Below are 9,020 nucleotides of genomic sequence, written 5' to 3'. Positions count from 1 at the left end.
TGGTTTTGGTTTAGTTTCTGTACCTGTGGTCGGCTCATTACAAAGTATTACATTTTCATGTAGAATTCCTTTTTTGTTGAATAGAAGTTATACAATTCACAGAAAGTTCAAGCTGTGTGGATTTGCAGTGTCACTTCACTGATTCTGCCACAAGAGGTTGCTGCAAAGCCAAGCAAAAAAAAAACTTTGACTTGGACATATTGTAAAGCAATAACAAATGCACAGAAAGTAGCTGCAACATGAGCTTAAACTCAGCATTCAATGAACCATCTAAGAATGTTTGAACCAGAAAACTGAACCTGCATTTTCATCATTTTAAGTTGAACTGGATGTCTTCACCGAGAGGCTACTGAATAACAAATAAATGAACCATTAGGAACTTCATTTCCAACAAGTATTCACAAGTGAGTACTATGTTTTACAGGAACACTAGAGAATTGAAATTTAGTTGTATTCATTTTCATTTATAATATCCACAGCATGCATCTTTCAGTTCTGCACCAGCTGCTGAAGTGAAAGTATAACTTCCTTTTTTTTACAGTGGAAAGTAGAGTACATGATACATGTATATATATATATATATAGTATATATATAGTTATACTTTTTTGCATATTTGTTTGTATATTTTTGAGTCAAACTACAGACTACACCCTATATTCAGAGCACATCTACAAATAATACACTCCACATTGTGCCAGACGAATTTACATATACAAAGACGGTTAAGGTTCAGTATTGACAGAGGAGTAAACACACACCAGCGAGCCATTTTTATCAGAATGTGCATTTCTGTCTGTGGAGACAGTGACAGAAACCTCCTGGAAACTGATGCTGGCGTAGTGGAGCTGGTCGGCAGGAGGGCTGCCGGCGCAGGCGTAAACAGACAACAGCGCACCTCCTGATCCTGACCCCTGCTGGTTTACCTCTTGTATCTCCTCATAAGTGGGATCTTCATGATTTTCCTGGAGAGGAAAAGGGGGAGGGGCAGATGAGACAGATGCAGATGATAATATAAAAAAAAAAGTCATTAACACAAACTGACCTCTGTGTTTATGCCATCATTTGATGATTCCCCTGAAGGACAACATGCAAAGACAGATTACATTTTGCACCAAGTAAAGAACAACACGTTGTACTCACAGGTTCTCCTCACAAGCATTTCATAGGATGAACAAATACGTCAAATTCTCACCCTTGCCTTGTGTCCCGAGGCAATTGTGTCTGTACATGAGCAGCACAATCACAACGACTACAATTACTATTACAACTGCCAGACACAGTATCAGAACCCAAGTCATGCCTGCAACAAGGAGACAACAACAGAAAAGAGGGGCTCAGTAACAGTGGGCTGCCGAGGAATACCAGGGAAAGACAGAAAAAAAACACATTATACAGCAAACAAGCAATCGCTAGAATTCTTTCATTCGTATGAAATCTTGCAGTAGTTCATACAGGACACAATGTCATGTAATAAGTCGTAATCAGCTGATGTTTAACGTTTTGCTTGCTCGCTCATTTTTGTTTTATTTAAATTTCTTCTTGCAATAACATTCTTTTCTTTCTTGGATATCTACTGCCTTGTAAAACACAGAGAAAAATACAGTTTACTATTGCTCATATACTTCAGAATTATGGAAGTGGAAAGTTACATGTGTCGACTGTGAGTAAGTGATGCACGAATTTGTATCTGCAGTTTCAACAGCTTCTCTTGGTCACTTAATCGTTTTGTTTCGAGTTTTAAACCCTGGCACCCCTGTTCTTTTTGGGAGGAAGCCTAGCCTAGCGTTGCCATAAGAACTGTGTGCAAGTAAAGGAAGATGCTCATTTGGCTCTGACTCTTTGACACCGATGAACCCAAATGCATGTAAATAACAAAATGGACGGCTGATCGCAATCGTCATACTTTAAACCTAACACCTTCACCCTTGTACAACCACGTGTGTAGTAGTAGTAGGAAGTGTTTGAATATGAAGAAAGGTTTATTTGGCAGGAGTCAATGGGATGAGTTCACCAGAGTGTGGTGACCGGTCAACATGGAGGCTGGTTGCTGCTGTTGTCCACTGAGTTGTCCACTGAGTTGTCCACTGAGTTGTCCACTGAGTTGTCCACCTTTTGTTTTTGGCTTGGTTTTCCTCTGTGGGTGAAGGGAAAGAGACAAAAGTGAAGTGACTGTACGAGTGCTGCGTCTAAATGGTGTGAAATGGGTATCAAACCTCCTCTGTATCACTCAAAAAATGTGTTCTCATTCTCTTTCTAAATTTCAGTACCTAAGGAATTCATCTCGTCAAAGTCAGTCAGCAAATAAGCGTGCGGCACACTGTTGGAAGTGGATCTAATAGCGCTTGTTATTGGCTATTGCATGCTTTATTGTTATAAAGCATGCAGGAAGCTATGACCAGAGACAGAACTCATAGGAACACATGGCGTGTTTTGAGAAGCTGCTGCTTCTGCATAAATATGAGAGCAAAATGTTGCTCCATGTGTGACGGCAAGACGACAAACTGGCCAGCTACACGTTAAAAATGTCTAAAAAAAGCTATACAATATAATGCGACAAAGAAATGACCAACCTTACAAGGAAACCACATGCGTGACCAAACAATGCGAAAAATATCGTAACTTTAATATCGTAAAACAAATGTCGCATTGTCTTGAAAACATATGACTGACATCATTGCACTTGCATTAACAAGAATTTTGTTTTTACAAAATATCGTAATTTTCATGATATTGTAAATGCAATATCTCAAAAAGATTTCAGCTGCTGAAATGCTATGTCTTATATCCTTTTTACAAAATCACCAACTATATAAACACACTTGAGCAAAACATTGCTCAAGTGTGCTCAACATTTTTCCAACATCAGTTGCAATTTGTGAAATTTGGAAATATGTCACAGTTCAAGGTTCACTTGGCTCGTTTTCATGAACAATGAACTCACTTTACATCACTACTAAAAATGCGCTATAAAAAGAATCATATCTTTGACGCGACAACACATAAGAAGACAAAACCTCCCACATTTTTTCAAAGCCTGAATATGTGACCTATAAACACCCCAGGATGTCCATATAAGGAGTTGTGTATTATTCCCACGGCAATTCACCAAGGGTGCATCTGCGGCACAGATTGTTGTATTTCTGTTGTAAAATGCATCCACTGTTGCCTGGGTAACTGCAGGTGCTGTCAGGACTGAACTTTTAAGAATTACAACTCTAAAGCTGCACCTTTGACACAGTTTATATAATCATAATCTAATGTTTCATGTGTTCACTTGTAATAGCAGAAGCAAAGCAAGTAGCACTTGTGTTACAGTGATGGTGTGAAGACGTCCGTTTACTTACCCACAGAAAGGTGGATTTCTTTGCATCCATTGCTGTGACATTTCCTATCAGAGATACACCAGTACGTCCCAGCGTCGGCTGTCATCACATTTGTGATGTGCACATTGAAGTAATTCTTTCTTTTGTTGTCCCTTATAGGAAACCTGCCTTCAGACATGCCACTGGCATGTGTTGTGTGTATTAACTCCAAACAATCAAAAGGATTCTCCCCCTTGCACAGGCACTTTGTGTTGTTCGTGTGGTTAGGTGGGTAGGAACACGTAATCAATGCAGTTCTCCCAATTTGACACTTTACTTGTTGTGTAACATCATCCCTGTCTGACAAAACACAAATTCAAGATCAAGACAATATTATGTACGGAGCCCCAGACATGACATGGGGAAAAAAATAAATAAATAGGTAAAACGTGTGCACACATACTATTAATAACATCCCTCCTCCCACAGTCCAAAAACATATGGGGATTAGGTAAATTGGACAATCTAAATTGACCATAGGTGTGAGTTTGAGAGTGATGGCTGTTTGTCTCTATATGTGTCCTATGATGGACTGACGATCTGTCCAGGATGTGACCCCGCCTTTCATCCTATGTCAGCTGAGATTTGCACCCCCTTCAACCCTTGTGTGAACTAATTACTATTTTGTGCAAACGTTTTACCTATTCCGTGGGAATTAATTAGAATTTCATGGGAATGAAATCATATTTCGTGTGCACGTTTTACCCATTTCTTGGGAACAAATTAGTATTTCGTGGGAATTAATTAGAATTTCATGGGAATTAAATCATGTTGTGCACACTAATTCATTTTTTTTATGTCCTGTCTGGGGCTCTGTAATTATGCACCAGAATAGATGATAAAAGATTGTTGTGTTGGAGACACAGTGCATCATTAAAAACAGATACTTACTTCTAATATGGAGATGGATCCTGGACAGACATGTGAGAGTGTTACCAGTTAGGGTTTTTTGCACAGCGCACCAGTATATTCCATTGTCTTCTTGGTTCAGTGCGGTAATCACCACAGTGTAGACTCCTTTCCGTTTATAGTCCGTCAATGTGAACCTGCCTAATTGTGTGCAATTTGAAACATGCGTTGATATCACATTTGTGCACTGTGAGTCTCTGTCTTCTCTGCAGAACTGTTTAATTGCACTTTCTCCCTCTCTCGTGTACGTGCAGTTGATGGTAACAGAGTCTCCAACACGAAGCTTCTGCCACACTGGCACGTTAGCACCTGCCAGAGAGTTGGAGCATGAGTGCATAACATTTAACGTTTGTTACAATCAAACCATGAGTTCACACGATGTTGACTGATTAAGATGATCACTTTCACGTGGCTCTCCTTGAGTGACTCGTTTTCTCCTCATGTCTGTGGCGACAGTACAGTGCTGGAAACAGAGTGACAGGTTTTTTTTCTAGTTTCCTGGATGCAAAGTAACGCTATAGTAAAAGATGCAACTTATTCAAGTGCTTTCAAAAGAACCAATTGTCTTGCAATGCACTGTTTCTGTCTCTGTCTCTCTCTCACTGTGACTGGGTAGGGGCAGAGGAGATTAATCACTGGAGGAAAGAGAGGCTTCCTGCATGGAGTTTGCATGTTCTCCCCCTGTGTGCGTGGGTTCTCTCCAGGTTCTCCAGGGATGAATTACATTTACTCGTGTTACTGTAATATAATATATTTGTAATTTTACTTTTAAGTTTTTTTGGAAGCGCTGTATTTTTGCTACATTTTAAATCACATCTGTTACTGAGTAAAAAAATATTGGCTTGAATTAAAAAAATTCAATCTTCCCTGAAAACTTGATGAGGACTGGTGAATTAGTGCTAATGAATGTCCCTGTGTGAGTGAAAACGTTAAAGCATGTGTGACCTTTGACCCATTTTGACCGATACATTGTGTTCACATATTTTATTTTGTCGGCACTTTAATTTGTAAAGGTTTTGCCCCAACCTTGTTAGAAAAGTAACATTTTAAACAAGCTACTTTCTTACTTTAACCTAAGTAAATTTTTAGACTAGTACTTTTAATTATACTTAAGTCAAATGTTATCAAAAATAGAAATTAAATTTATATTTAATTTGTGTGGATCACAAGTCTGCCAAGTACATGTTTTTGTACGCAGCGCTGTGCAGTGTCAGTGAATTACAGCTGTCGCATAAATGTAAAAGAAGGAAACAGAGCAAGAGGTTTGTCTTACTCAAACGCAACTATTTATAGCAATACTCAAAAACATGTGCAAGTATGTCAATACTCTTCTCACATGACTGAGTCAATGTTTTATCTTTGTTGTACTTACATTTATTGTTGACAGGATCTCCTTTATTTCTGTCCACAGTCTCTGAAATTGCACCAACTGTAACAAAAGACGATGCAAGACGTTAGTTTATCTTACAAACACTCAACTGGTTTTAACCCAAATGCATTTAAGAAAAAAAAGATAAATATATTACCCATCATTAGGTAGATGATGACCATCAGTGATGCTTTCATTGTCTCTTCCAACTCACTATAATCTGAATATACTGTAATGTGTCAAACATGCAAACATGCTGATCTTCCTCTTTTTACTCCCTCTCTCTGTGAACTAGAAACTGCCGGAGGAGTGGTGTTAAAATCAAGAGACTGAGACATTCAAATGTAGCAATGTTTTTTTTTATTTTTTTTTTATCACCAAATATGCAATGTTTAAAGCAGAAGAACAAACCTGGGACAAATAGAATCTATTACTTATTTAATTTCACAGACTGACCACAAGATGGCATCATTACCAAGACTTTTCTTCTTTGGAAAATGGAATATTTCTATCTTTCTATCTAAAAAAACAAACTGTACCCAGTACTCAACTATTCCTTTTGTTCCATGTGGCTTTTAATATTGTCAGAGAATGAATGCTAACAATGCTCTCTGCAGTCGTGTTTTCTTTTCTAATGTGTTCATTTTAAGTTTAGACTTTCAGTTCATCTATTGTAGAGTCAGCCATGTTGCTTTCTCAATCCAGTCCAATACAACAATCTGAACTGCAGGTTCTCTTGAAGAGTAAAAAGAAAAAATTTTGTTGACTGAAACAAAAAGAAAAACTAGAGTCTAAAAAACCCCACAATAACTAACTGTCCAAGGGTGCACCTGCGGCACAGATCTGTGCCTTGTGAGCACTAAGGGTTAAAATGACATCTTTTGTTAGGTTTTTATGAAACAATACATTTCAATACCTTTTTGAATCTTGCACGTGGCATATATTCGTTATTACATAAAACTAACACTAAAACTAATGAAAACTAAACTAAAACTAAGCATTTATTACAAAAACTTATAAAAAACTAGCAAACCTTCTCTAAAAACCAATTAAAACCAACTCATTAAAAAAAAAACCACACTAAATAAAAACTAAAACAAAACAATCATAACCTTGCTTCTCTAATCTGTAATCTGTGGGTGAGAAGTTTCATGACCATGAGAACATTTTCTATGACTCTTTCTTTGTTCATACACTACTCTCAGTTTTTATTATATTTAAGGCATGTGTGCGTGTTTGTGTGTGCGTGTGCATTACTTTTCACTTCTCCACCATACATATGCAAATACACTTCACCATGAAATCTAAAATCTACTTGACATGATTTACTGTACAATTGTCATAAATTATTATCATGATATTTTTCCTGTATGAAAAAAATCCCAAATACTTCACAATTATTACAATAATACAGTGTGTACATAGTACAGTGTGTGAGCAGTGGGTATTTACAGGGAATCTGATCAGCAACATGCTGCGACTGCTGATCCATCTGCGCGTTTAATGGTGCAGTATGTGACCTCTGCAGGCGGTGGAGTGTCAGTACTGCAGTCTGTGTATTTGTTGAAGCTGACAGTGGCGTATAAAAGGCCGTCAGGTTGACTTTGAGGTGCTGAAAACACGCCGACATTGGAATAACAGTTGCCTTTGTTTCGGTCAAGGCCATCTGTGTCTGCCTCCATAGTAGCCAATAAAGAGGAAGTGGCGATGTGGAGTGTATCTTCCTTCAGACAGGATGATGCTGCAGAGACTGTGTTGTGATCCTTTCCTGTATGGAAAGTGAAAATGGTGAGGGCCACAACATTCTCAACATGAACATTTGCAAATAATAATATGTCGCGTTTTATAGCCTTTTTAACCACCTGACGCTCGGAGTCTTTAGATTCTTTATTTGAATTTAAAGGTCTAGGGTGTAACATTTAAATATTCCACCTCAAAAATTATGTTTGAATAAGCACAGGATCAACTTAAAAAAAATATTGAGAGTTTCCTAGTCTTAGAACAATTAACTTTTTAACTGATTTTCAATGTTTTAGGGAAAAGTTCCTGAGAAAGCACAGACTAGACAATCTAGTCAAGACACACAAATCATTCAATCAAACAATCTGTCGCCCCCAAATCACTGTTCAGGCGTAAATATCAAACATGTTTAATATTTATGAATTCGAAATTGGGAAGACTCGTGTCTGTTAAGCCCTCACACTGCCGGATAATTTGGCCAGAAAATCTGTTAAAATCAGCCAATTATACCCTAGCGTGGGGCAGATTTTAGGTATGTGAAGGCAACCATCAACGCACGTCTAATTCTTAGACACTGGACCTTTAAGAATTCACTCCAAGGAGAGTGTGAGAGGACAGAGCTCTGTCGTAGGAGACATAGGACACAGATCTGAGAGAGACGCCAGACTTCCAGTTAAGGCTGGCATGATTGATTGTATGTGACTTACTATGACTTTTATAGCAAAACAATACTAAACTAGAAAATTCCACGACAAAATTGTGATTGTTCCTGCTTCTTGCTGCCGATTTTGGGTGGATTGAACCTTTAAAACTTGAAGTATTTAGACAAAGTGGTATTTTGGGGGAGTCAACCTTTAAAACGTATCCTCCATCCTATATCCTATATTATCCAAAATTGCACAAAGATGTCATAGTTTAGTATGTCATCCAAAGTCGCACAAAAAATTCTTAATTTAGTATGTCGTCCAAAATCGCACGAAGATGTCATAGTTTAGTATGTCATAGTTTAGTATGTCATTGAAAGTCGCACAAAAAATTCTTAGTTTAGTATGTCGTCCAAAATCGCACAAAAAATTCATACTTTATTATATCGATCAAAAAGTGACCAAAATGTCATTGTTTAGTATCTTGTCCAAAATCCTACAAATAATTCATAGTTTAGTATGTCATTGAAAAAGTAAAAGTTAAATATGTTGTTTAAAAAGTCACAAAAATGTCATAGTTTAGTTTGTGGTCCAAAATATCATAGTTTAATACGTCATCCAAAAAAATCACCAAAATGTCATAGTTTAATGTCATCCAAAATCGCAGAAAAATTTCTTAGTTTAGAAAATTTGACAAAAAAGTCATAGTATAGTATGTCTTCCAATATTTGACAAAAATGTCATAGTTTAGAATGTCGTCCACAAATTTTAGAAAATTCGACAAAAAGTCATACTATAGTATGTCGTCCAAAATTTGACAAAATGTCATAGTTTAGTATGTCGTCCAAACATTTGAGAAAACTTGACAAAATAGTCATAGTATAGTATGTCATCCAAAATTTGACAAAAAAGTCATAATATAGTATATAATACCAAAATTTGACAAAAAGTCATACTTTAGGTAATAATAGATCCAAAATTTGACAAATATGTCA

General features: G+C 37.1%; 1 protein-coding gene across 1 annotated transcript; it reads right to left on the bottom strand.

Moving 5' to 3' along the window:
* Positions 1-579: 579 nt before the first annotated feature.
* Positions 580-5,935, bottom strand: LOC122770536. Its single transcript, XM_044027443.1, has 8 exons — positions 5,799-5,935; positions 5,645-5,701; positions 4,255-4,581; positions 3,346-3,663; positions 2,013-2,135; positions 1,194-1,301; positions 1,044-1,075; positions 580-963 (listed from the first exon to the last, which is right to left on the bottom strand). The coding sequence occupies exons 1-8, from the start codon at positions 5,836-5,838 to the stop codon at positions 724-726; spliced, it is 1,245 nt and encodes a 414-aa protein (XP_043883378.1). The 5' UTR covers positions 5,839-5,935; the 3' UTR covers positions 580-723.
* Between the last annotated feature and the right edge of the window lie 3,085 nt (positions 5,936-9,020).

Source organism: Solea senegalensis, linkage group LG6 (genome assembly GCF_019176455.1).
Source record: "Solea senegalensis isolate Sse05_10M linkage group LG6, IFAPA_SoseM_1, whole genome shotgun sequence".
In the NCBI taxonomy this organism is placed as follows: domain Eukaryota; kingdom Metazoa; phylum Chordata; class Actinopteri; order Pleuronectiformes; family Soleidae; genus Solea; species Solea senegalensis.
This window is presented reverse-complemented; position numbering and strand designations above follow the sequence as displayed.

Bases quoted from the DNA above. Each gene is read 5' to 3' on its own strand.
- LOC122770536 (XM_044027443.1), bottom strand. From the start codon at position 5,838: ATGAAAGCATCACTGATGGTCATCATCTACCTAATGATGG. The intron at 3,664-4,254 runs GTAAGTATCTGT...GTGTTTTGTCAG, and splicing joins GATCCATCTCCATATTAGAA to ACAGGGATGATGTTACACAA. The intron at 1,302-2,012 runs GTGAACTCATCC...TCCTTGTTGCAG, and splicing joins TGACCGGTCACCACACTCTG to GCATGACTTGGGTTCTGATA.